Source organism: Phalangium opilio, unplaced genomic scaffold (genome assembly GCF_054372755.1).
Source record: "Phalangium opilio isolate 3A_F unplaced genomic scaffold, DU_Popi_V2 ptg000056l_1, whole genome shotgun sequence".
NCBI lineage: Eukaryota > Metazoa > Arthropoda > Arachnida > Opiliones > Phalangiidae > Phalangium > Phalangium opilio.
In genome coordinates this window covers 4,096,997-4,124,709 of record NW_028324175.1, presented here as the reverse complement: position 1 = coordinate 4,124,709, position 27,713 = coordinate 4,096,997, and the positions used below count along the sequence as shown (strand labels likewise).

Below are 27,713 nucleotides of genomic sequence, written 5' to 3'. Positions count from 1 at the left end.
ACATACCATACACAAACCCGAGTCCTTCGCGTAGCTTTCACTATTGGGGCTAGCGAGAAACGTCGTCTAGGGGAGTGTATTAAAAAACTATCAGCATAATGCGCTTTGAAATAACGTGACGGTTTGAGGTTCACTTCAAATTTAATATCAAAAATAATTATATCAAAAATAAACAATGAAGATAATTGTAAAAATAATGGAAACACTTTAAACGTTAACGTAATTGATTTATGGTATTAACTGTGCAAAACTATCATTACTTTATTTAATTTTAAGCCATTTAACCCAATCGATTGTTTTTCATTTAAACCATATCTTTATCAACCTATGCGCTTTAACTTGTAGCGACTTAATATTTTAACTTTAATCAATTCGATAGGTTTAACTTGTAATCAATTTGATAGTTTTAACTTTTAATCCTTTTGATAGTTTTAACTTTAATTCATTTTGATAGTTTTAATTTTTAATTCAATTTAATCAATTTAATATTTAATCTTTTAACTTATCACATTATTATTATTAAACTAAGTCACTCTTTGGACGCTTGGTGGTCATTTTATAGTTAGTCTTTTAATGACTTTATGTATCTTAACCATAACGTAAATATAAACGGTAGAGGGTACTTATCGGTGAAGAGTGCCGGTTATCGTCTTCCTTCGGTTCGGTTCCATGGTTGGTGAAGCTTTCTCTTGTAGAAATTCATTGTTTTAGTTTGGTGCCGTTTGAGTTCATACCGAAATATGATTCACTTTCACGGTTACGTGTCCGTGGCACAACTCCTAAATTTCTATCTTTGAGACATTGTTTTCTCAAGCCCGAACCTATTAGTCTTTACCACCGATCAACGTTATCATTTTTACCGCACTCGTCCCGCTTAACCGACCAGCATCGTTTTTCCACCAACTCTCTCTCTCTGTCCAGAAGACCATCTCCTTTCTTTTTCCAGTATCGTCAACCTCGGTCCTTTTTTAGACGTCACGATCGGCGTCACGATCGACGTCACGAACCACACCTGGTACTTATTGGACCCTCTCTCTATTTTTATCTTTTCGTCCCCAAAGAGTGATTTTAAGCTTTAGGAGCTTTCCTAATGGCCATGTGTAAAGAGTGACCTTTAACCTTAAGGGCTTCAAAAATACTTAAAAATCGTCATACAATAAAAATACGCAAAGTACGGAAAAGTAGTGAACCTCAAACTTGTAAAACGAAAATAAATCATTATCTTGTAAAACGAAAATAAATCAAACGTAGGGGAATATGGACAGCTTAATCAGTTTCTCGCTACCGCTGGGGGAAAAGGCTTTCTTTAGATTTTAAGCCTTAGCAGCAAAGGACTGGGGGTTCGTGGCCACATAACACACCCAATTCCCTTGTAAAAGAGAGTAGCTATTCAGCTATGATGACAAGCAACTTCAATAAGCCGTACCATGGACGATCCAGCATACCAATGGTACATTATTATTGAAGTGCAGGTGTTAAAATTAAAGGGTTATTGAAGTGCAGGTGTTAAAATTAAAGGGTTATTGAAGTGCAGGGTTTAACGGAATTAAAGTCTAATATTAAAAAGTGTAAAGGGATTATGAATATACCAAATTCTGTCGCTACAGTTTCCTATTGGCTACCACTTTCCTTTCCGTAAAAATTTGCGGGAAAATAGAAAACCAATTCCGTGCTTGCCGCCCAGAAAACGCGGCAAGTTATCTCTGCGTTTTGGGCCAGTGAAAACCAGGCTTAACAACCCTGAAATAGCAAATTTCTGCTTACAGAGTACCACCATAAGTTTATTTTCATGCATAAACATTTGAGCTCCCCTTGTTCCAATACCCGCATTTATACACGATTTGTGTAAAATCCAAATTTCTCATATCGTTTAATTTTCATTTCAAATTTCAATACCTACATTAACTTGAAATTTCTGGCCTTTTGTGGGTTTGAAAAAGCGTCCTTGTTTTGCCAAGGATTGTGTATAAATGCAATTTTTTATAATACTTGTTTTTGTATAATATATTTATAATCTTTGAAACTGATGCATTCAACAAAACAATAGCGCAAACCTTAAATCCAAAATTTCATATTTAGGCTTCTTAAATTTTAGTTCACAATATATATATTTTTAAAGATTCTAGACACTGTTGTACTGCAATATTTCGCGGGTGAAATGGACACGATGTTACATCATGTATCTCCGATTAGTTACTTCGATTCATTCTCCATATTTTCAAGCATGCCCATTAAGAACGAGCGTTCACAAAAGAATCTCACCATCAAAGGACACGATAACACAGTTTGGACGTTGAACGCTTTGTTCCTGATATTAGTGTCGCTAGTGACACTTCTAGCTACCTGTAAACAAATGAAATTATGGAAAAAAAATTGCTGGACTTTTTCAAAGTGCATCTGGATATACTTTGCTGATTTATTGCAAAATCGTAAGTGAATTAGACCGATTTAATTAAATAGTTAAACCATAGCAAGAAGGAATATACAATAAGAATAATTCGCTAGATTTTGCGCCGATATCAGTTGACAAGTAAGTCCCACCCTTTTCATGTCCGTCATTGCTCTGCGTTTTCCTATTGGATCCCGTGGGGATAGGTCATACAGACGCGAATGACGTATTCCGACTAGAAAAAACAAAACTAGAGCAAATGAAACAGAAAATGGTGGCTGCCCGCGGTGCTGAAGAAGTACGCCAGTTGTTTTCAATTGCCATTAACTAGCTAGTTAAAGGTTTTGAACGTAAATTGATGGAGTTGAATATGTAACTCTACGTGAAAATCGATCTACAAATATTTCTAAATCGAATCAAGTGCGAGTTCCAAAAACCAAACCAAGGCTTAACGCAAAGGTAAAAGAGATAGATGGTGAAAAACATAAAGTGAGATAAAATATTAAGCGCCACCTCCGTTTACATATTGAAGGGGGAATTGTCGACTATCACGCGAGCACCGGACGCTTTTTTACGCCTTCTTATATAGATCACTTCTTGGTTTAACCAGGAAGCGATATCTAGTTTATTAGGAAGAAGGTATAAGAGGCCTTAGTATTCGCGCGCCATAGTCCCAGTCCCCCTTCAAAAATACAAGGGGGGGGGACGTAAAAGGAGGCCGAAGTATTTCGCCTCTACTTAAGCCTGGTTTTCACTGGCCCAAAACGCAGGAAAAACCGCGTTCCGCGCCGTTTTTTTAGAGGTAACTTGCCGCAAAGTTTCGCGTTTTCTGTGCGGCAAGCACGGATTTGGTTTAATATTTTTCCGCAAATTTTTACGGAAAGGAAAGCGGTGGCCAATAGGAATCGACGAATGCGTGAAGTCATAGGCTTGGTTTTGGTCAGCTCGCGAGGCTTTCTTTCGACGCCATTTTTTTATTTTCAAGGCGCTTCTGTTGCCGAGTTAAATGTCTAAAAATTTATAGTTAACGATTTGCTAAAGAAATTTGGCTTAATCGTTATTTATATGATAAAATTGAACGTTTTTACAAAGACAATTAAGTCTAAGAAAATAGATAGGTTGCTATTGGTGCATTTTCAACATAACAGATAAGCCTTGGTCTCCACGAACTCGCACTCTTTCATATTACAAGTGAAAACGTTTTGACACCGCTTTATAAGGAATTTTCCGCAAAATTTGGCGGATTTTTCTTTTCTGTTCCGTGAAAGTTTCGGCAGTGAAAAACAGGCTTAAGTCGGAGAATACGTAATTTTCGTTTTTCGCGTCGCGTCGCGCTAACGTCAGCTTTCAAGAATCAATGAGATGCTGGTTGTAATTTAGAGGCGGAGATTAACTCCGGACCTACGTTTGAACTGGAGATAAAGCTGGAAATGCGGCGAATTTACACCTTCTCCCTAATAAGTAGATAATAAACTAGATATGTAAACCAGACCTCGGTCTGATAGGTATATCCAAATAAAGCTTTATTTATTTATATCACTTCTTGGTTTAACTAAAGAAAAAATAATTGAAACTTAGGAATTCTTGATGTTGCTAAAATTACGTTTAGGAAATAATAGCCCCTTCCAAAAAGTTTGACTGCCTTGAGCATCTTGTTGTTTAAGTTCATCGCGCATGCGCACTTGGAGCTAAAAAACGTCATATCTAGGTTGTGAACTAGGCTATGCGGGGAAACCACTTCCTGTTTGTAGGAAGAACTGAACTGACTCAGACTAAGAACATTTTTTCAAAACTTTTTGGAAGGGGCTATTTGAGGGACGAAGTTACAAAATGTGTAGCTACACAATTGCGCGTCTAGAATTTTCGTTTGAAATTTCGGTAATTTGTTTTTCAGAAACCATATAATGATGTATATTTAATGCTTTCAGCTGTAGCATCATTGGAGGAACGTGGAGTGAAGAAATGGTTGCGCGCATTTTGGATTTTCGGAACTTTGGTGCTGGCGTATGCGTGGTCGGGAAATTTAACTGGCACACTAATGACTGGCAAGTCCCAAAAATTTGACACTATCGAAGATTTGATTGCAAATCCAAAAGTTTTGACTCTCATGTCCAAGAATTGTAAAATATACAATTTAATAACGGTATGTTCCACATATTATAAACTTATGGTAAAACCTATTTAGTTTCTTCTGGAGTATGTTAATCTCTCAGTTTGAAGTTTTTTATCGACTAGTGATCACAAAGCTGCTCGAAACCCATAAGATGTTCCAGAAACTTTTATAATAAGAATTAGATTAAAACATTCGTTCTTGATTAAAGCAATATGTGGTGCGTGCTTTTTTGATAGTCTTTTTATAGTCCCCCCCCCCTATTTTCCCAATTATTTTGTGACCAATTTGGCCGCCCAAAACTGTAATATTTCCCAAGGCCATCTTTTTATTAAATGTCATTTAAAAAATCGGTCTGTGCAGGAACCAGGAATGCTTAAATTACCGGTAATTTACCAAATGCCGCGAAAATTACCGAATTATATCTTACCTTAATTTTAGAGTGGTAATTTTATCGGTAAATTAAATAAATTTTAATCGGTACTTAACCCGATAAATTACCATCTTTAAAAATTAAATTGCGGTAATTTCACATCTCTAAGGAATGCATACAGCCCCATATCCGTCATTAATTTCTATGAGGGATTGGTGGGCTGGGCTTGAACACTTCCCGTCACGATTAACTAATGGCAGCTAGGCAGCGAGATGGATTATTCGCAACATAAATTTCGTCATACATAATGATGAGTCTAGCTATTCCCACAAAATCTCCCTTTTGATGACGTTGCTGACGGAGACGGCGAAAAATACGTTAATCCTTTTTACCTCTGTCGCTATGACCCGTCTCTTCTTTCATGCCCCCCCCCCACGGGGAAGGGGGTCGTGGACTTTGACGTGCGCCCAATACACCCTGTTCTCTATTCCTGCTTCTAAAATTACATGAATTCCTGGTAACAGTAAATAAATCTAAGTGGACAAAAACACTTGTCTCGGGGCTAATTCGTGATACAGTTGCACGCGTTAATTTTTCAGCAAAACGAAATTGCGTATCCCGGTTTGAGGAAAAAAGGAGGGAGACTATTTCATTTCCTCAATGATCCAAATGTAACGGACCAATTGGCGAATGGCAAATCGGTTATCATTGATCAAACGCAAATGTTTTGGGATCCTGGTCGCGGACATTTGTTTAACCTGTGGAATCAATTGGATGAGAAGAAAAGACGGATTTATGTCGGAAAGAAAACTTACGAGCCCATATTCGCTCATATGTTTTTCAACAAAAGAATTCATCGAGAAATCCTTGAGAATGTCAACTATCTGTAAGTATTTTGGACGAAAATTAGAGATGACCGATACCCGGCTTAACCCTATTGTGTAGGCCGGTCACCGAGTAATTACAACTTGTTAAGTCATTATAAGTTTATTTATTCATCGTCAAACCGAGACTGACTGGCGCGAGATAACAGATTTACTTATATAGGTCTTCCGTTATCTGTTATGCTGATTATCTATTTTAGGCCTATCTCTTTTTATCTTAGTCTATTTTAGGCCTATCTCTTTTTATCTACATGTTATACTATAACATCTTTCCTTTACACTTTTAAAATTTTAAAATGTTTAAAATTATACATCATGTAATTCTAATTACAAGTCTCTAACATTACATTTTTTTTTTTTTTTTTTTTTAATTAATTAAACCCGGCTTGATATCTTTGCGGCGGGTGAGTGCTTCGCTTGGGTCTCACTGGAAACGGCGGTGGAGTGTTTGGGATAGGCGATGGTGGTATGGATTGCGTTGGGGACATGATGCGGATCTGCCGAGTTTGTGGCGGGATTGCCGTTGTTTCTGGTACAGCGTTTGGCCTGCTTTGCCGCGTTGTCACTGCGTGGTGTGTAAACTGTCTTGCCCTTTTTGCGTCCTTAGTTTCTGGTTCTTGACGCTCGGCGTTTTGAGAGTCGAATGGTTCTAGTTGTGGTGGGACATACTGTGGACGCAGGTGATGTCGAGTGCGACGTAAGATTGTATTATTCTCAGTCCGAATGATGTACGAATGTGGTTCGGCGGTACTGGATTCGATGGTGGCTTTACCCCATTGGCGTGGTCCTATGTAGTGGTAAACCTTCGCTCCTGGATTGAAATGCATTGGTTGTGGATCGCGAGCTGTTCGTTGGCCTTGGATCATTCTTGTTTGTCGATCCTTTAGAGATGCCTGTATACCTTTGATGGGGAATTTGGGTTGCAGCGTTTTTGTTGATGCCGTTAATGGTGTGCGAATGCGTCGGCCCATAAGCATTTCCGCTGGGGATGGGAGGTCTCCGATGGGGGTCGCTCTGTATTCCATCAATACTTGCTGGAGACCTTTGCCGTCTTTTTGTGCCTTGATGAGCAGATTTTTCAATGTTTGGACCGTCCGTTCCGCCATCCCGTTTGATTGTGGGTGGTGTGGACTAGATGTTATATGGCGTACTGCCCACTGTTCCAGGAAGTGGTTGAAGGTGTTCCCGTTGAAGGGGGGGCCGTTGTCAGACACCAGAATCTGGGGAGATCCGTGACGAGCGAAATGTGGATTCAAAAAGTTAATAACGGCCTCTGTGTTTGTGGATTTCATTTCCTGGGCCTCAACGAACTTGGAGAAATAATCGACGAGGATTATTATCTTTTTGTCGGCTAGTTGAAAAATGTCCGTGGCTGTGACTTCCCAAGGCCGTTGCGGAATTGGGTGTGGTGTTATCGGCATTGGAATGTTGGCCCTCGCTCGTCTCTGGCATGTCTCGCATCTTTTTACGTGATTCGTGATATCGTTGGTCATCTGCGGCCAGTAGACGTGTATTCGGGCTTTGGCTAGGCACGCCGTAATGCCTTGGTGCACTGAATGAATTTCGTGGAGTATCTTTAGGCGCTGACTTGGCGGAATGAAGAGTCGATCTCCCCTGTAGATGAGACCATCGTTCTCGTGCAATTCCTCTTGGATAGGCCAAAAGATTCGCAGCTGGGGCTGTATTTTGTTGATCGCCGTAGGCCAGCCGTTCTGGATATACCCGAGTAGTATTTGCGAGGTTGTGTCCAAGGTAATGGCGTTCCTGATTGACGCCGCTTTTTCGTCTGTAAGAACTGTCGTTGTGGAATGTACCATTACGCAGGGTCCTTCTAGGTACGTTGTATTTATGTCCATTTCTTGTCGGGGAGCCCGTGACAGCGCATCGGCAACGTGGAGTTGTGATCCTGGAACATATTTTAGTTGTAGGTTATATCTTGTTAATTTTAAGACGAGGCGCTGGATTCTAGGTGACATTAGATGAAGGGGTTTTTTAACGATGGCTACCAGCGGACGATGGTCTGTTTCTATGGTGAAGTTCCTTCCTATCACGTAGTAATGGTATCTCTCACACGCATATACTATGCCTAAGAGTTCCCTTTCAATTGGCGCATAGTTTTGTTGCGTTGGCGTAAATGATGTTGACGCGTATTCGACGGGCTTGTTGTGCTGCAACAGCACGGCTCCCACGCCTATTTTGCTGCTGTCCACGGAAATAGTGATTGCGTCTTTAGGGTTGAAAAATGACAGAACTGGTGCAGTGGTGATTAGTCGTTTAAGGCGGTTGAATACTGCTTCCGCGTTTGAGTCCCATGCAAAAGATATGTCCTTCTTCAAAAGTGCACGGAGGGGTGCCGCCTCTGCCGAATGTTGAGGGACAAACTTGGCAAGGAAATTAACCATTCCTAAAAATCGCTGCAATTCGGTTCGGTCTGCCGGGGATGGAATCACGTCGATTGCTCGTATTTTTGACGGTGCTATTTCCAAGCCGTTGGGCGTTACTGTTAGGCCCAAGTAGGTGATTTTGTTGACTGCCAGCTGCATCTTCGTCGAACTGAAGGTAAGACCATTCTGACGCGCCAGATGTAATATTTGTATCAGATTCCTGTTGTGATCGGTCCTTGTTGTAGCCAAGAGGAAGTCGTCGGTTGAGATATGGGTATTCGGAAATTGTGCTGGAGGATAGATAGTGTGCATTATTCGTTGAAATATGGATGATGACGTACATATGCCAAGAGCCATGCGGACAAAACGGAATCTGCCGAAGGGCGTTGCAAAAGTACATAAGTACGAACTCTCCTCATCAAGTTCCACTTGCCAAAATGCACTCTGGGCGTCTAGGACCGTGAATATCTCGGCGCCGTGCAGGTTCGAAAAAATTTCTTGAGCAGTCGGAGTCGGATATGGTTCTAACCGTATTGCTTTGTTAAGGTTTCGTGGGTCTAGGCAGAGGCGTACAGGAACTGGCTTGTGCTCTTGTCTTATGACGACCATCGGGTGCACCCAATCCGTTGGTTCTGTTACGGGGACTATTATTCCAAGACGTTGAAGCCGTTGGAGTTCCTGTGAGACTGGTTCTTGTAACGCATGGGGTATTTGGCGCGGCGCGCTGATTGATGGAATCGCGCCTGGTTTCAGATGGATCTTGTGTTTACCCGGAAGTTTCCCAATTCGGTCAAAAACGTCTTTGTATCGCTCTACTATTTCTTGTGGCGTCATCTGGTCAATGATATGATCGGGAGGAATTGGTCCTTGTAAGCGTTGCTGCTCCTTGGGTGTCGGCGGGAGTTTATGCGGCTTTTGTTCTTGAATCATGTTTGCTGACATGGCTGCTCGCGGCGTGTAGTTGAGTTTTATTTCCGCGATGGGTCGTTGTCGATGTTGGCACGGTTTTTCTCTGCGCGTAATTAGTCCGAGATCTACTGATGCTTTGACTCCGAGAATGGGCATGGTTTTGCGTGGTGTAACGTAAAAGCACTGATCAGATCCGGAGACGGCAAACGAAGCACACGGGACGTATATCACTCCGATGACGTCGATACTGTGCCCCGAATATGCTCGAACGATGTACGGTGGCTTGTGCAAAGTCGGTTTTATGGGGAACTTATTGTAGACCCCGATGTGGATAATATTTACCTGCGAGCCGGTATCTATTTTCATTGTTACTGGAAAGTTTGCGAAGTATACTGTTTCCAGCCATTCCTCACTCTTTGATACTGGAGTGCGCATGTCATGGCAGTGGAGGGTTAGTGCGCTGCAAGACAATGTCCCGTCCGTAGATTGTTGGTATGGTGTGTCTTCGTCAAGATACGGGTCTGGGTCGTAATCGTCGTCGTAGTACGGCTCGCTAGACGTTGTTACTTCGTTGACGCGTCGTGCTCGGCAGAGAGAAGCCCAGTGGCCTCTGCGGTTACATTGGTAGCATTGAGCATCGCGCGCTGGGCAGCGATGTTGCGGGTGGAGTATCCTACCACAATTGGCGCATCGTGGGTGTTGGTGCCCGTTCGGGTTAGTGGTCGAGGGTGGCCTGCGTTGCGGACCGAAAGCTTGAGGTGTCCGGCGTACGTTTAATCGGTCATTGGATGTGAACTGGGTGGTGCGGTGCAGTGGTTGGGCGGAGGCTTGATGGCGGCGTTCCGCATTACGTGCATGGTATTGGAAGCGTCCTGGTCGTCCGCCTGCTCGTTGAAGTGCATCTACAGCAGAGCTCGTGGCAGTGTCATTACGGTCTGGAACGGCTATTGTGTCTGCGTGTTTTGTCGCAGCTTCGGTGGCTTGGCATTTTGCGATTGCGTGATCGAGGGTCAGGAGACGATCGGCCAAAAGGACATTGCGCAACTCCTCGTTGCGGATACCGATGACAATTTGGGTGCATAGGAGTGATGATAGCAAGTCGCCGAATTCACATTGTCGGGCCTTGGTTCGTATGTCCGTGAGGTATGCATCAAATGATTGGTGAGGGCCTTGTTTCGTAGTTAAGAACGTATAGCGAGACGCGTTTAGGTTCTTGTGTGGCACGTAGTAAGCATCAAACGCGGCGTAAATCCTATTGAGGGTTAGATCTGGCGGCACTGCTATGGTGAGTGTATTATACACGCGTCGTCCGGCTGGACCGAGGATGTGTAGGAAAATGGCGATCTGAACCGGAGGGTCTTCGTTGTCCAATTTAGCGGCTAAGGCGTAAATTTTAAAATCTTCTTGATATTCTGCCCATGACGTAGCGGGATTGTGTGAGTCTGGATCGAATGGCTCGGGGCTCTTGAAAGACGTGGATGACATGATCACGGGTCGGATACTGAGCGGTACTGAAGGTCGCGGGGTTAAACTTCTGACACCATATTGTGTAGGCCGGTCACCGAGTAATTACAACTTGTTAAGTCATTATAAGTTTATTTATTCATCGTCAAACCGAGACTGACTGGCGCGAGATAACAGATTTACTTATATAGGTCTTCCGTTATCTGTTATGCTGATTATCTATTTTAGGCCTATCTCTTTTTATCTTAGTCTATTTTAGGCCTATCTCTTTTTATCTACATGTTATACTATAACAAACCCGATACCGATCGGTGCTGGTGCAAACAGGAACTATGATCCAAAAACTCGATTCTTCGACCGATGCCGATATTTTTACAGATCAAGGAAATAATTTAATTTAAAGTGTAATTTCATGAATTATACTTCTAAGTACACTGTTTAGAGGTATTTCCAAAATAATATTATTAGTTATTAGATATACTAAATTCAGGTACTTTTTTTATAAATGAGAAATCATCACGATTGACATTCATAGAAATGAAATATTATCAATACATTACTGAAAGACCTAAAAATGTCACGTAGCGCCATTTAAAGTATTTTAAACGAGTATCGGTTTAGTATCATATTAAACCAACCGATCCGAGACTATCGGGAAACCCTGAGTATCGGTGCCTAATTTTAAAATCATTCGGAGACTGTATTTCCTGGATGTTTCACTATGCAGACTGGTCTTATAATAACTAGAAGAATCGATAAAAAGCACTTGATTTTCCACTTCACCCTCCCTTCAAGGAATTTGAAATGTTCTTTTTCGCGCCCTTGGAATTTTAAAATATTAGATTTTGCGCGCGTTTCGTTCCAGCTCGCAATGCCATCTCGCGGTAAAATGGAGGGAAAATAAGAAGTGGCGTTTCTTAAAAGTCGCCCCCTTCGAAACTACCGCGCACAGGCCTTGATTAACGTAGGCAGCGGTATAACTCAGTTCCTGGATAATTCTCGAGGTTTTACGTTAAATTACAGTCGATGTGTTATTCTATAATTAATTTTATTATTATTTTTTTTTACACAGTTGCCAACGAATATTTGAAACTAGTCTACTGTCTACCCACAGATTTTCTGCAAACTTTTACGCTCAAAAATACCTAGTGGAGTCTGGCGCTTTGATATTGGGGGAGCCAATGAACTTGATCTTTCTCACTTCCGTTTTCCGAGTCTGGATTGTAGGAAACATCATGGCTGCATTCATTTTCGTCTTTGAAGTGATACTGTCGTTAGTGATACTTTCTTACGGGGGATCATAAATTATTTCAATAGAAATTCTATACATAATTGGCACATCAATTTAAAACATACTTCGAAATTACTATTTTTATAAGATCAACTCAGACTCATGATATTTACCTCATTTCACCCCAACAGGTTTTAAATTAAATAGTTTTTTAATTGAATTGTAATTAAATACAGCAAAATGCTAAAAAATTATACAGTTTAAGATTTTTATGAGTTAGAAGAACCAGTGGTCACAAAATGTGCCCGTTGGCTATTTGGACGTTTCAAGAGCCCGTATAAATTCGTCACCAATAAGGTCATAACACTCATTTCTACAAAACTTCCACTAGAAGTTACTATTATCCATGAGTTATCTGCAAAATTTAAACTGTTAAACATTTATCAACTAGTTATTTCAACATCCCGCTAAGTAAACCCAGGGATAGATGTAATTTTAGAAGCAGGAATGGAGAATGGTTAGTATTTACTATAGTCCGACTCATAGCCCGGTATAGAGCCCCTCCCTTCAACACGTAAAGAAAATTTTAAATTATCTTACTGGCTCACTTAAACTACGTTTTGATGACGTTGCTGACGGGGACGGCGAAAAATAAGCAATTCCTTTTTACCTCTGTCGCTATGACCCCGCCTCTTCTTTCATACCCCCCCCCCGTCCCATGGAATGGGGGTCCGGAACTTTGGCGCGCGCCAACATTACACTGTTCTCCATTACTGCTTCTAAAATTACATCTAAAACTTATTTATTCATACCCACGAAAAGTGTTTTTCAAATTTCATCATGAGAATAAAAACAGCAATCAGAACGAAAAGAACATTCTACTCTAAAATTGCTTGATTCTGCTACTTAAAAATTGAACTAAAAACAATTTTCTTTTTAAATCCAACAATCTACTGTAACATGTCTATTTACCTTGATTTAAATATAAATTTACCTTTTGAAGCATTATTTACAATAATATTGAAAGAAATTGTACGGATATTGATAAGCCTTCAAATCGTTTGAAAATGTAACTTTTTACTAGGGTCACTACCTCCTATAGGAGGTAGTGCTAGGGTACTCCTTATTATCGGAGAGAACTTAGCAATGAACCCTTTCGTTCCACTTTGCGAAAACCGCCCAAATTGCTGGAGTTCCGTCGAATGGAACCTCTCAATTTTGGTTCCAGTCGGATTGAAATAGGTGAATATATAAAGAAATTGGTCTTTTTGGACTTGTTGAAAAATAAGAAATCGTCATCACAGTCGCGCGCGATTTTGTACGTGACGTGAGTCTGGTTGTTTATTGTTAAGCCATGGATATGGAATGAGCGTAAGGAAATTTTTTTTCACACTATCTTAGAGCATGAAAACAAATCCTCACGCGCATTCTTCGCGAGCGTCATTTCTCCAGACTAGAAACGTCACTCGTAACGATTTGTTATATTTTTCAATTATCTCCTCCTAGTTTATATATTTACCTATTCGGTCCATTGGGAGGGAATCTCCAAACCGTGGACCGTCTTCTTTCATCTTGAATAAAAACAGAAAATGGTTTCGAGATAAAGGGAGCTCAGATTTTCACATATGAAATCGTTTAGAATCTATTCTTGTGAAGATACAAAATGAGCTTTTAGCATTATAATTATTTAGGGCGGAACAGAAAAGAAGAACACTTATTTCAAGTAAAATGTCGCTTTACTACTTCTAAAATGAGATCCCTCATTCAGATTTGTGGCTTTAAAAGCAATATCGTGTTTCTGACAATCAGAAATGGTGTTCTTATGTGTGTGTTGTTTTATGAGTTTTAAACTTCAATTTCAACTCGAGTCATAATCGTCCTTAATTTTAGCTGTTTGGTCCGAAATGCCACATTTAAACCGTTTTTGTTGTAAAATTTCGAATCATAACAAATGTTTGAACTACGTAATTAAACTCAAATTTCTCATATCGATTAAACTTCAATTCAAATTGCTACACATATAATAATTTCTAATTTCTGGCACTTTGTTGGTTTGAAAAAGTGTCACCAAAGATTGTGTATAAATGCAGTTTTGTAAGGAATGCGAAGCAAAACCGGTTTTTGTATAATTTTCTTTATTTTTTCCCTTTCATTAAAACGTAAATAATTTACGAAAGTTTTAATTCACGTTGAAAATTACAATGTTAAGCCTAATTTTATATTTGAAAGCTTTAAATTTGCATTTCCCGAAAATTTTCACGCGCCCAGAGAGCAAAACAAAAATATTTTACAAGTTTTGACATAGCCTCCTGGATCATGCGATTCGCGGACGCAGGCTGCTCGCGCTATAGAAGCCCGCCCAAAAACGCGTATCAAGCATTTTAAGCCGAAAATCCAAGCTGTCAGCTTTTAACATGGCCGTCTATGGGGGGAACCACGTTTTTTGCCCCTAATTTGGCAAATACTGGCTCAAATCTCTTGAAATTTTAATGAGAGGTGTCCTGAAGGATTATTACTGACCGAGCAAAGTTTTAAAGCTCTAAAACCAAGAGTTTTTTCCCTGAAATTCAATAAAGCTTTGTTTGTACATTATTCGTTTTAAATTTCCCGGTAAGGTTTCGGCGCGAAATATTGGCGAGAAAAACTGGTTACTAGCTGTTGAAACCGGTTTTTAGCTGATGAAACTGGTTTTCACTTTACCTCCCACTCTCCTTCCACCTTCAATCCTCCATTCTTCCAGAGAGAATTTGTAACTTTCTAGTGATAATGAAAAGTTTCATAAGCACATACAATTTGTTATAATTCCTGAAATGCTAATTAGTATCAACATTTAGAAATTCCCTAGATTTATATTTGTATGGTTAAGCATTCAAATTTTAGAAATAGGTTAGTTTTCCCTTCAATAGTTTGAAAATTTGAGTTAAAAAAACTTTGTATCAGCTGTGAATTCTCCTCTTAAAATTCAACCGAACCACAACAGTTCATTGACAAACACCTGAATTCCGTATGTTAATTCCTATCTTTTCAATAGCATCTAGGAAGAAATGATTATCATATAGGTTTTGATCAAACACGCTCTGAAAAAAAGCCGACAGCTGTCAAAGGTCAACGGAAGCAATCTAGATCTTCTGGTTGTGCTCATGTACAAACAAAGCTTTACTGAATTTCAGGGAAAAACTATTGGTTTTAGAGCTTCAAAACTTTCCCGATCATTAAAAATCCTTCAATACACCTCTCATTAAAATTTCAGGAGATTTGAGCCAGTTTTTGTCAAATTAGGGGCAAAAAACGTGGTACCCCCATAGACGGCCATTTTAAAAGCTGACGGCTTTGATTTTCGGCTTAAAATGCTTTTTTTTTCGAGCGAAAATCAACGATACGCGCTTTAAGATAGGAAAATAATTCTTTGGGCGCGAACAGCGAGTCGCGTGATCCAGGAGGCTATGGTTTTGAAATAGAGTGCTGTCAGAAGCGCCGGTGTGACGTCACCCATGCTGTTTTCCCATAAAGAAAAAACGGTAACTGTCATGGCCGCCCATTGCTAAAGGCAGACTCGTGACGTTTCACCTTGGATCTGACGTCACAACTGACAGCACTTCTATTATTGCGCAGACTTTGCGCTAGTGGTTTGCCCCTACATGGTTCTCGAGGATGTGAAGCGAGATTTTTCAACAGTCAATAGTAGGCTGTCTACACTCTTATATGTCTATGATGTCCAATGATCGCATCTTCTTTCAATGTATTTCATAACCTAATATATGACATAATTCCTTTAAAAAATACTAGTGGTCATTCCTTTTTAAATTTCTAGTACATTTTCTGAAATCTTATGTCGATTAATTCCATTGCCACTTTCAATGGAGTAGTTTCTCGGAGCAAGAATGAATGTTTTCTTAGTAACGCTTCAATTTCAACTAAGTATACAATAATACTACTCCTTGGTGGTAGTTTCTAGCAGACAACGGAACTCCAGCTCCATCTCTCATGTCTTATCCCAGGATAAGTATCCCTGAGTTAACGGCTATAGCTTATGATTTCCCGGCGTCCCAGGGCCGGAAATAAGAAAATTTTCTTATAGGACATGTGTCCACTGACCCCCTGCTTGACTGGAAAATTTATAGGACATTGTCCACTGGAGTGTGTAAAAATTGTATCGCACCTCCATAGTCAAGCTATCAAAACTTCGGGAAATTCATTGGTCAAACTGTCCAGTGACCCCCTTAGTTTTTTACAAAATTATGGGACATTTTAAAATTTTATTGGACAATGTCCAGTGTCCTGTGCTTATTTCCGGCCCTGCCGGCGTCCAGTGCCGTCCACCAACCGTGACAAGGAAACAAGGGGTACGTTCAGTAACCCTCTTTGGTGACAGCGCTTACTAAACGATGTGAGATTTTTCCTACTGTACGCTTTTTCGCGTTTCCGGTTTTGACGTCATGATGCTCAGCGCTTGCCCATCAAAAAAACCATCTAATCGATATGGTTTTTTTGATGGCGTGACGTAGCGTTTGACTGATGAACACTTGACAGACGAAAAGTTGGCGCGGGATTTAAAAATTAAATTCCAATAATGTTATTCCTACAGTAATTGTATTAGTTTTCATTACAAAACTACTTCTACCATTCAAATAGACATAATTTTCTTAAACAATTTCATTATTTGTAAGCTCGTTTAACAGGAATTTCATTACAAATTCCATAATTTTTGAAATGAACTTTTGGTAGAAGAGTAATTTCTGAAACTTAATCAATCATATCCGAATATGAAGTTTAAACTTAAATTCAATGTTTTCCTAAGAAGCATTAGGAGTTATAAAACCGCCAAAGACATTTAAAAAAGGATTGTTAAATGTAAGGTAGTTTCTTTAGTTTGCCTGTGTGCAAAAAATAACAAGTTGGGAAACCAAATTACGCCTCTCCGAATCGAGACGAGGACTATCTACCCAATTGAGAGGTTTTTCTTAAATAATTAAATAAACCCGAAGGATGATAATGGAGTAGAAGTCAATATTGCTTTCTGTGAACTGCGAACGTGGTCCGGATATTGCGAACACGTTTGCTCCGATTTGCCAACTGCGAACGCGTAATACCTCTCCGTGACGTCATCGTCACTCGGAGAAGTAAAAATTTCGAACTAATTTTTTATCTACGTGTGATTAAGTATAGTAACGAAGCGTAGCTAGTACATCGATAATTAGTGTGTGGGTTTGTGTCACTCGGTTACACGAAAAACAAGTGTGACATAGAACGTGCAATGAAAGACTCTTTACCAGCTACGACTTTGTATATGTGGAAAGAAAGAAAGCTGTATCATTGCAGTGTTCACTTCGGACTTGTGGAGTGTATCAATTCTGAGCTAATCCAGTACTGTACCTCCTCCACTACCAGCTCAAATAGAGAAAGATGGTCCTACTTTTACCGTTCAATAAGTATACCGCCATAACGTTTCCTAACGTTAACTGCAGGCATTTAAGCTATTGTTAGGTTTTGATCTGGATTGAAGCAAATTTCTCAGGAATGATGCTTATCAATATAGGCGTATTAAAAATTCCAACTGCTTGCTTTTAGAGTCAGCTTATTTTCGCTTTTACATTTATATCAATTTACATTTGTTCAAAATCTAAATGACATTTGACATTATGAGGTGTTATTTAGTTTTCGTAATGTTTCTTGTTTAATAATGATGCCACACAAAAATTTCCATAAAAACTGAAAGCCAGCGAATTCCCTTTCTCTTGCCTTTGATTTTTTGAATCGATTATTCCTTATGTTTCGATTATTCGACATGTTTTTGAATACTTAAAGGGAGCCCCCAGAGGTTTGCTGAAGCTCCATGCCTACACGTAAAACTGTCGACTTGCTTTTGCTCCTTGGAAAGTTATGGCTTCCGGAAGCCTTTGGTTGCACATGCACTTAAAGGGAAATTTTGACTGTCTAAGAGTTATTCTATATGACAAGTAATTGAATATGATTTCGAATATTGATTTACTATTGGAATCTTATTCGAAATAGTAGAATCGAAGTTAAAGGCACTAGTCGCAGATCCCAAGACTTGAAATGGATCCTATCGAGGACAGGGCGTATGTGAAATGACACGAGCTTGTTAGTACAAGTATAGTCCGTTTTAAATTATCCTTGCTCTTACAATTGGCTGCTGAATGATGTGAAGCAGAGCAGTCTGTTAATCTGTAGGTGTTGAAACTTGAAAATATTTTCACGTATCGTTTAAAAGGTTCAATGTAGAGGCGTATTTAAAATTATTTGAACTTGACGGTGTCAAAAAATAAAACCACCAGGTTACCAAGGTAAACGGATCAAGCCAGATCTTTTATGTTGTAGTCAATAAAGTTCTTTTAGTGGCGTTTTTAAGTTACGATGCAGTTTTGGTAAACACCGAAACGTTTGTACCAAGCTCGGTCACTTCCGGCAATAACATACCGGTACTTTAATGTTTAGAACGATATTTAATTTATACTTATTTTTTTAATTGGGTTTTTAAGTTTAGTAGGAAGTTTTTAAAGTCCATAGGCAGTTAAAGATTTATTACCAATAAGAAAACTTGAATTAGATGATATAGCCCAAGTTATAATCAAGTTGGGAAACCAAAATAAACCTCTCCGAGTCGAGACGAAATTAAGAGGTTTTTCTTAAATAATTAACTAAATATAATTGATATTAATTATTTTAATCGCCATTAATTTACCTTAATTATAGTTAAATCGTTTTAAGAAACTTTATTCCTAAAATGATTTCAAACACAGCTGTTGTTGACGTTTGAATTCAAGAGTATGCCTTTTTAACAATTTTTGGAAATTTTGGGTGGCGATTGATTCACAATAAATGATAAGAAAACCCGCAATTGCGTGAACCTTTGGTGGAAGCCCTGCAATTGGGAGGCTAGACGTTTCTCCTAACCTTAGCCGATCCCCGTGAACTTCTTAATCATAAGTGAGTAGAAGCCAAAAAATGCTTTCTGATAACACGTTTGATCCGATTTGCCAACTACAAACGCGGTGACAGACACACACACTCACCCTCCACACACAGATACGTCCAGTCTAACACCTCTCCGTGACGTCATCGTCACTCGGAGTGGCAAAAATGTGATGGTACGTGATATAGTATTTTATTTAATGCACCGTAAGTAATTTAACAACAAAAAGTATGAAACGTTATGAAATGCGTAACTGGAGTTGTGTTTCAACGTAAATATGATTTAGGCCCAGAAACTCGATATTTGTGAAAGTTTTCAGAGAAGTGACCTTTGATGAGGCAGTGGCGATAGGTCTATAGTTTTTGAGTAACGTGAAACTTTCTAATGTTATCGTTTTCATACAAAATCCCTATCTATAAAATCGTGGATTCATAAGCATCTTGAATTCAGTGTATAGCCATTTTCTCTAAAATTCTCTAGGCGTGCTTTGAAGGAGGAGCTAGACTAATCATTATACATGATAAATTTTGCGTCACGAATAATTAATCTCGCTGCGAGTTGGACCATGCGGCCGATCCTGACCACCCTTTGGTAGGTCACAGCAGAAATATATTACCTTACACGAAGTTCACTTCAATAATGGTTAGTACCGTGGACATCATCTATGAAGAGAAAACCCGAAAAAAAAACTTTGCAAGAGTGAAGAGGCGTGAATTTTTCCCCCTCCCGACGCGCGCTACTCGCGAAGAGAAAAATTTTTCCTCTCGAGAGAGAACTGTGATAAATGGCCACTGCCAAGATAATCTGACGTTTCCTAGAAACGGCGGGATTCAACTGTATTTCGCGCAAGTGAGAAGCCGATGCATAAGATACAACCATGATACGATTGTAAGAAAAGCACATTTTTCTCACTACGCGACGCTAGCGTTTTTATTTTCACCTCTCTGCCTCGCTGTTTGGGAGGAACGGTACCGTTTCTAGCCTGTAAAAATACTTCATAGATGATGGCCGGCGCGAGGTATGGAGAAGGGAACTTCGTGTAAAGTAATATATTTCTGGTCACAGTCATTTACGTTCGCTACTTTATTGTCCACAGCAGAAGACAAACCAATGAAATCACAATTAGAAAGACGTCAGAATTATGACGCGTGACAGAGAGCCCTCAAGCCCCGCCCACAAAAAATTAGCATGGAAGATACGGGGCACAATGATTCCCATTAGCTTATGGATTCCTGATATCATTGGTGCAAACCTTCCATAAGAAATTCGGCATTTCTTAAGGTTATTTAAGTTGTATTTAATAATTAATACAACCCTTTGGTTTATCTTCACTTATAAAAAATTAGATAATGAAGTTTGGTGTAGTGATCAAGGCGTTGACATGGTAAAGTTTAAAATGTACCGGTTCGTCATGTTTGGTTACTTAACTGGGCGCTAAATTTAAAGATGTGATTTAATGAACCAGTAAACAAAATGACAGCGTCTGGAACCTACGGACGTTATTCGTTATACCGCAAGGAAAGTTTTTTTTACATTTCTTCACGTCTGTTTACTAGATGACCGCGAAGTGGAAAATGTTTCTTAATGAGTACCCACTACTAACGTTTCTTCAAAGTAGATTAAGCTTCTTCCTATAGGCAAAGCGGTTTGTGCTGGGCGTTGATGATCAGTCAGTCAGGACGTTTAGACATGTAAACTTGAGTGGAAAAACCATTTATTAAATGCTATTTAAAGGGCCACGATAACATTTTATTTCTTTTATTCGAAACAGCATATAAAATATAAAAAATTGTAACCGTCAAGACCAAGTGGCTGGTTCTTTTTACCTCTCCGTGTGACGTAGTCCAGGAGAGGTTCTGTAACGGCCGTGTCTGTGTGTGTGTCTGTGTGTCTGTCTGTCTGTCCGTTGTTACACCCACGTGACCGCGTTCGCAGTTTGCGTATCGGAGCAAACGTGTTCGCCATTTCCGAACTGCTTTCACAGTCACGGAAATGGCTCCTCTACTTAAAGGCCGGGAAACGGCGAGAAGGGTTCTTGTCAAACTGAAAACCGTGCATCGAACTAACAATGGGCGACCCTGCTTCAAACTTTTTAGGGGTTCTTGTCAAACTGAAAGCCGTGCAAAGCGGTTCTTGTCAAACTGAAGATAAACAATGGACAGTCTCTTAAATGGGGGATGCAAAAAGTCGGGGAAACCAAATTTAAGAGATTGTCCATTGTTTATCTTCAGTTTGACAAGAACCGCTTTGCACGGCTTTCAGTTTGACAAGAACCTCTAAAAAGTTTGAAGCACGGTCGCCCATTGTTAGTTCGATGCACGGTTTTCAGTTTGACAAGAACCCTTCTCGCCGTTTCCCGGCCTTTAAGTTCTCACACCACCATCTTCTGGTCTTTGTCCATCCAACACGGACACTAGTCTGTTCTTACTGGCTTCTAATCACCACCATCTTCTGGTCTTCGTCCATTCCACTTGGACACCAGTCTGTACATACTGGCTTCTAATCACCACCATCTTCAATTCTTTGTCAATCCCACATTGACACCCATCTGCACTTACACTGGCTTCTAACACCACCATCCACTGGTCTTCCGTCTATTCCACATAGACACCAATCTGTATCATTGGCTTCCAAGTTCCACTCCATTATCATCGTTTGGTTTTAGGATATACGCGGCGATCAGCTAGGGTTACGAGAAACGTTTAGCCTCCCTAAGGTAGGATCGCTGACAAAGGTTTTCGCAATTGCGCTTTTTTTCTTACTGTTATAATGGAAACGAATCGTATATATACCCTACAATTTGAAGAAAGCTGGAAGAGTGGTACCCTTCACTTTAAACGTCAATATTAGCAAAGTTTGAGAAAATAATCGGTATAACTTTATTTTAAACGATTTAACTATTATTAATGTTAATTATTGAAGATTAAAATAATTAAAAATAATTATATTTAGTTAAATATTAAAGATCAACCTCTCGTGCAAAGAGAGAGATTATCATTGCCTCCTATATCTACCAAGGCCCGTGCATGCGATATATTTCCTTCATTGCCTCCTATATCTATCAAGGCCCGTGCATTGTGATATATTTCATTCATTGCCCCCTATATCTATCAAGGTCGACGTTTTCATTGGATACTTAAGGTTATATAATCTTCTCGACACGGAGAGGTAATATTTTGGTTTTCCCAACTTGTTATATTTATGAAGATTAGTTTAGATATATCAAAGAGGGTAGAAAGAGGGGGAGTATTAGGCTTGGCTGGAGTGTTCTCGCTTCGAAAGTTTACCTCTAAGCTTCCGGTGCGCGCGCGCATCTAACTCTGACCTCTTATTGGTTGAGATACCGTGAACCGGATATTAGGAGGGAAATATAAGAAATAAATAAAGAAGAAAAACGAGAACACCCAAAATGCTTTGCCAAAGCCAGAAATAGACGGCCCATTGTGGACTCGCTATTTCTGCCCGGGTTTCTCAAAAATCGAGAACCCGGGCACAAATAGACGGCCCACTGTGGGCCCGCTATTTGTGCCCGGGTTTGCATCAGTAACTTCAGTAAGGAACCCGGGCATATAGACAGTCCACTGTGGGCCGGCTATTTCTGCCCGGGACCCGGGCACTTTTAGCCTCGCATTAGTCGGCCGCTATTTCTGCCCGGAACCCGGGCGAATTTAGCACCCTTTATGCTATTTCTGCCCGCAACCCGGGCACAAATAGACACTCCGAAAGAATTTATTTTTAAGTTTAAGACCCTTTGTTAAGCCAAGCTATTCCTATCCAAACTCAACAAAATAATTTATTCCAAGTTTAAGACTTGAAGAATTGATGCATTTATTTTTAATTTTTGCCCAACTCTAACCTAATTTAATTCTGTTTCCAGATGTTTTGTCCAGGAGTTAGATCTGGCTGGTATGCAAGTCGACGAGGCTCTTCGTAAATTTCAAACGTACTTCAGGCTTCCCGGTGAGGCTCAAAAGATCGACCGTATCGTTGAAGAATTCAGTAAAGGATTCGTTTCTTGTAATGGGGATATTGGCAACAAAGACACCGTTTATATTTTTTGCTTTTGCCATTATTATGCTCAACACTGATTTACATACGCCTAACATGAAAGCCGAGAATCGGATGAAGCTCGAAGACTTTATTAAAAGTACAACAGGTTCGTTTTTAGTTATTATATTTATATTCCTCTTAGAGATAATTAGGATTAAGTGTTGCGTGTGCTAAGCCTTGCCAATTACTTTAATTCTTAGGTGCTGAGGACTGTCATGACTTGGATAAAGAGATGTTGACGGGAATATACGAAAGAATCAAAGCCAATGAGTTTAAACCCGGTACTGATCATGTCACTCTAGTTTCGAGAATACACCACTTTGACATTACCTAGGGCGCCACAGCGGGCTACTGCGAACTAGTACTTATTAAGATGGGCAGGGGAAAAACCACGAGGGGTTGCGCTTTTGCTAGTAGGGGTAACAAAGAGCAGGTTCTAGTCTTTCCCCTTGCGGCGCTTCGAGCGCGGGGCATCGGGCATGCGCGCAACAGAATGTCGAAGTGGTGTATTGATCAAAGAATCGTTGGAAAGAAACCCGTAAGTTTTTTATAATTAACTATGCTATTATTAGAGCTTAAGTTTAAATTTATTTATAAATAAGCTTTATTTATAAGCTTATAATGCAAAATAGACGAAAAGAAAGTGTTCTTTGTTTAGCGGGATGTAGGCCTACATTGTGTTATGAGGGGCGGTTCTTTCATCTAATAGAGCTGTACTGGGCATGCGTGAATTTCGTAGTGCATTTAGAATGGGCATAAGTGTTTTCGCGAATCTATCCGCCGAGTCGTGAAAAACGTTTACAGTCACGTGATATCGCCCAATCACTAATACGCTAAATAGTAACGCTACTACAAAATAAAGTTCTTAACACGCCCCTACATAACTCATTGTATCTCCCTTTGAAGAGTTTATTATATTTAATTATATTTAATAATAAGTTACGTTTCTTGTTTGTTATTTCAGAATCTCGCATTACCACATCGACGTTTCGTCTGGTCCGCATGGCGACTGTACGAGGTTTCCGACGTCAGTAAAAAGCAACGACCCGGTGTTCACGAGAGGGAAGTGTTTATATTCAACGATATGCTTATGGTCACGAAAATCTTCAGCGAGAAGGAGGATAGCCTAACTTTTCGACAATCTTTCCACTCTGCGGTATGTGTGTCACTCTCTTCAAAACTCCCTGTAAGTTAAAAAAATATATATATATTAATCATTCTATTTAAAATTGTGTTATTAATTATTGTATCAATTATGATTTTATTTTATTTGTAAATCAGATTATCCTCACGGAATTAGACTAAGTTACTATGTCCACAATAAAGTGCTTGTCACTTTTAACGCTCCTAACGAATATGTTAGACCCACATTCGTTGAATTTTTGAAGGAATCGATATTAGAGGTAATTAAGAAGTCTATAATTATCTTTCCGTGTGTAAAAGATGAATAGTAGTGTGAAGTATAGATAGTGTCATACTTATGGAACATATCATATAAACCTACCTATGATAGTACCCACTACCCAGTGTTAATGTTGCGTAATTTTACCTGTCGTTAAAGGTATCTAGGTCTATGAAACGATCATTTGGTACTGAATCCCATGCAGGTAAGTTTAGTGTACGTGTAAATAAACCCATAACGTTTGAAGGTTGACGATTTACCTTATAACAATAGCGTAAGTTCATAAGATATGTTTCATAAGTTAGTCACTGGTTAATGAGAGCTTGTCATGAAGTGACGTAGGTGAAACGTCATAGATTCTCGTAAAGCGACGCCTGGTGAGGCCCTATCAAAGGCTTAAGCACAGACAAAATAGGAAGATGGACTGCCAAATTAACGGAGTGTAGTCAGTTCTTGCGTCGTTCTCGAACTAGCTCGAGCATAGCATTAAGAAGTATAGGTTACAAATCGTTACAGTGAAGGACAAATTAACTTTAGCGGGAAATAAAACCGTCATCATTTTTAACAACATTAATTTATTCACTCGAGTATTTTAGGTTTCCTACCATAAATAACTTAATACCAATAAGTAAAACACATTTCCGGTAAAGCTAAATTTCTTGAGAGAAAATAAGGTTTGTTTTCTATCATGTATGTTGCGGGTTAAATTTCTGAACTTCACTAGTATACTTATTGCTATTACATCACTTATAGTAGCTTATTACTACAAAGGCTTAGTTTAGTTGATTTACAATTGAGCAATATTAACTGAGCTTGGTAGAAAAAAGTTTGTTTGTTACAAAGTTGTTTACAATACCGGGAAAGATGGTGTTGAAAATATAGTTTTCACCATACCATACCAAAGTTCTATTGGCTTAAATTGGTTCGTTACAAGTCACTCAAATGTTATAGTTTGTACTGAATGTGAATTTATCAATCAAATAGTATGGTATTACGCAATAGTGCATCCCCAGCAATATTTTTGAGGATAATCCGGAAAGAATACTTTGTTTTCGTGTCCATAAACGTAGAATTTAAGTACGAGAAACAAGGGTTAGGCCTTGTCTAATGGGCAAAGGACGAGGCTTAATTTTAAGCCTAATATCTGTCGTGTTTAAGGACAATAGGCTTAAAGTTTTAGATGAACATTTTTAGGGTTAGGCTAAATATTAAGCATTGTAGTATCGAAAGAAAGTGGGTTTTAAGATGAAAGATCGTTTTAAAACTAATCCCTTGGTTAGGATTAATTTTAATAATCAAATCTAATATTGATTGAGAAACACTTATGCTTCATTAAGGTCGTTTAAAAGATTAGGCTTAACGTTAAGCCTAAATTCACCTGTTCTATAATTCGTTCCAATGGGAACCCAGAATGATGTTCGTTGACTAAGGTTTGAGAGGCGACATTAACCGCTTCGTCGGGAAAGTACTTAATAGCTTCGACCTATTGTTAATTAAGTCGCGTTATTAGTCTCGCATTTACACCATAAAGGCGGGGCTTACTTTGGGCCCAACTTCCTCAAAAGCGACTTCACCAGTAACTTGACGAACTTTTTCAATAGGAATCATAGTTGCCTCAGTTATTTTATCATCTATATGAGTTTTCCTGAAGTTTAAACCAACAAACACGATTTTTTAAAGACCAGATGTAAAATATTTGCTTAATTTCTCACCATTGAACTATAAGTCTAACGAAGAATCTGAGATTCCCAGTTTCGAGACATATCTTACAAGGTCTATGTCATTTTCCAGAACATTTTTTACATCTACGTTTGAATTAATTAATCATTAAGCCTAATTATGAACCGCGTAAAGTATAATCAATAATGAAGCCTAAATTATATTTGTTGAAACTAAACCTAGCCTTGGTGCTTTAGACCTAAGCCTAGTTTGAATCGCAAGCCTTGGTGTTTTAAGACCTAAGCCTAGTTTTAATCGCAAGCCTTGGTGTTTTAGACCTAAGCCTAGTTTGAATCGCAAGCCTTGGTGTTTTAGACCTAAGCCTAGTTTTAATCGCAAGCCTTGGTGTTTTAGACCTAAGCCTATAGTTTTAGACCTAAGCCTATAGTTTTAATCGCAAGCCTTGGTTTTTTATGAATCACAAGCCTTGGTGTTTTAGACCTAAGCCTAGTTTGAATCGCAAGCCTTGGTCTTTTTGGCTAATCCTAATTTTTGAACATTAGGCTTAAGGTAAGTTTATTGCAATTCGTGAAAGCAACAGTGAAGTTAAGCCTATACTTACTCCTTTTTCCCAGTCCCCGTACAATTTGTACAAATTTTTTCTAAATGGTTTCCTTTTTGAACTTTTAACCCACTACCATAACATTTACTACAATTTTCCTGGAGAAAAAAACAATCCATAAAATTTAACCTTGAGTTAAACGAAAAACATCGCTTTAACTAGGTCAACCCTATCAGAGAGTAAATTACCTTCTTTCTCCCATGACATACATTGCACATTTTGCGTCCCATACCCCCGCAATTATGACACTGTCTTACAACGGAAGTATTTGGTACTTCCATGATCTTTTCTCCATCATTAAAAGACTTGGGAGCATTTACCGGTATTTCCCAAGGACCAGGGGCATGGCCAACGCTGACCGGTTGGTCAAGAACTTTACTTGGTGGTCTTTTTCTTTTCGATTAACTTGATTTTTTTCTTAGGGGGTGATTAAGGAAGACTTAACTCTAATGCCATATACATTTTAATTTCGAAGTTGGTTAGCGATATAAAGTCTTAGGAAAAGTTTTGCTGCTAAATAAATTAACAAGATGGTCTAGCCCATAATTAAGCCACATCGTTTACGTACTCTCGCTATCCCTACTACAATAAATATACTTCTAGTGAAATATCCCCTAATATACCGGTCAGAGGGAATAATTTTTCAATGGCTGCTTGGCAAAGAGAATCAAATATCGCCAACGCCCGTTACTAAATTACTAATATTACTACTACTACTACCACTACTACTCAGGTAAAACTATTAATCCCATTGATACCTTGTGGCTAAGGAGAAACTAAAAACATTTCTAAAGCGCGCTTCTAGAATTCTTGCCCGCTCGGACTTTCTTTTAAAATTCTTCTCGATTTGAGGAGAAATTCTAATAATAAACACCATTCTACATATAACGTCGGTATTTACTTGCTTTTTCTTCTTAAAAATCCCCCTCCATTTCTTTGAATTTTGAAATCGGGGATCGGGATGATTGATGGCGTGAAACCCTTATTGTCCACGGGTGATCGGAATTTTAAAGGGAGTATTAAACCTTCGATTTAAATTAAGGCAATAACATAGTCCTCTCTCTCGCTTTAAATATATCGAGCAAACGTAAAATACAATTCTCAATGTTTAACTTTGCTAGTACAAATAAATCCAATGCTTAAACTAACAATTATAATTCCCTTCCTTTTAAAATACAGGAACGAAATATATCACCTCACCCCAATTCTCTCCCATTCACTCTCCCTTCAATGACGACCGAAAAATTTTATACTGTCTAAGGCAGTTCTCTTTCACGACGCCCCCACCACCACCACCACCAC

At 39.2% G+C, this 27,713-nt stretch overlaps 1 protein-coding gene and 2 long non-coding RNA genes across 3 annotated transcripts; 1 reads left to right on the top strand and 2 right to left on the bottom strand.

The window, feature by feature from the left end:
• The first annotated feature begins 2,118 nt into the window (after positions 1–2,118).
• On the top strand, positions 2,119–5,779 carry LOC149668053 (uncharacterized). The gene is made up of 3 exons (XM_089840949.1): positions 2,119–2,429; positions 4,318–4,532; positions 5,472–5,779. Exons 1-3 carry the CDS (start codon positions 2,159–2,161, stop codon positions 5,760–5,762), a joined length of 777 nt encoding a protein of 258 aa, XP_089697075.1. The 5' UTR covers positions 2,119–2,158; the 3' UTR covers positions 5,763–5,779.
• Positions 5,780–11,591: 5,812 nt separating this feature from the next.
• Positions 11,592–13,369, bottom strand: LOC149668052 (uncharacterized). The gene is made up of 3 exons (XR_016368119.1): positions 12,739–13,369; positions 12,557–12,662; positions 11,592–12,159 (listed from the first exon to the last, which is right to left on the bottom strand). It is a non-coding gene; the product is annotated as an uncharacterized LOC149668052 (long non-coding RNA).
• A 12,497-nt stretch (positions 13,370–25,866) lies between these two features.
• On the bottom strand, positions 25,867–26,759 carry LOC149668051 (uncharacterized). The gene is made up of 3 exons (XR_016368118.1): positions 26,600–26,759; positions 26,412–26,509; positions 25,867–25,935 (listed from the first exon to the last, which is right to left on the bottom strand). It is a non-coding gene; the product is annotated as an uncharacterized LOC149668051 (long non-coding RNA).
• Between the last annotated feature and the right edge of the window lie 954 nt (positions 26,760–27,713).

What these genes read in the sequence shown, in the direction of transcription:
- LOC149668053 (XM_089840949.1), top strand. Translation starts at nt 2,159, where the DNA reads ATGGACACGATGTTACATCATGTATCTCCGATTAGTTACTTCGATTCA. An exon ending in TGCTGATTTATTGCAAAATC is followed by an intron (nt 2,430 to 4,317) that starts GTAAGTGAATTA and finishes TAATGCTTTCAG; the next exon opens with CTGTAGCATCATTGGAGGAA. An exon ending in AAATATACAATTTAATAACG is followed by an intron (nt 4,533 to 5,471) that starts GTATGTTCCACA and finishes TTAATTTTTCAG; the next exon opens with CAAAACGAAATTGCGTATCC.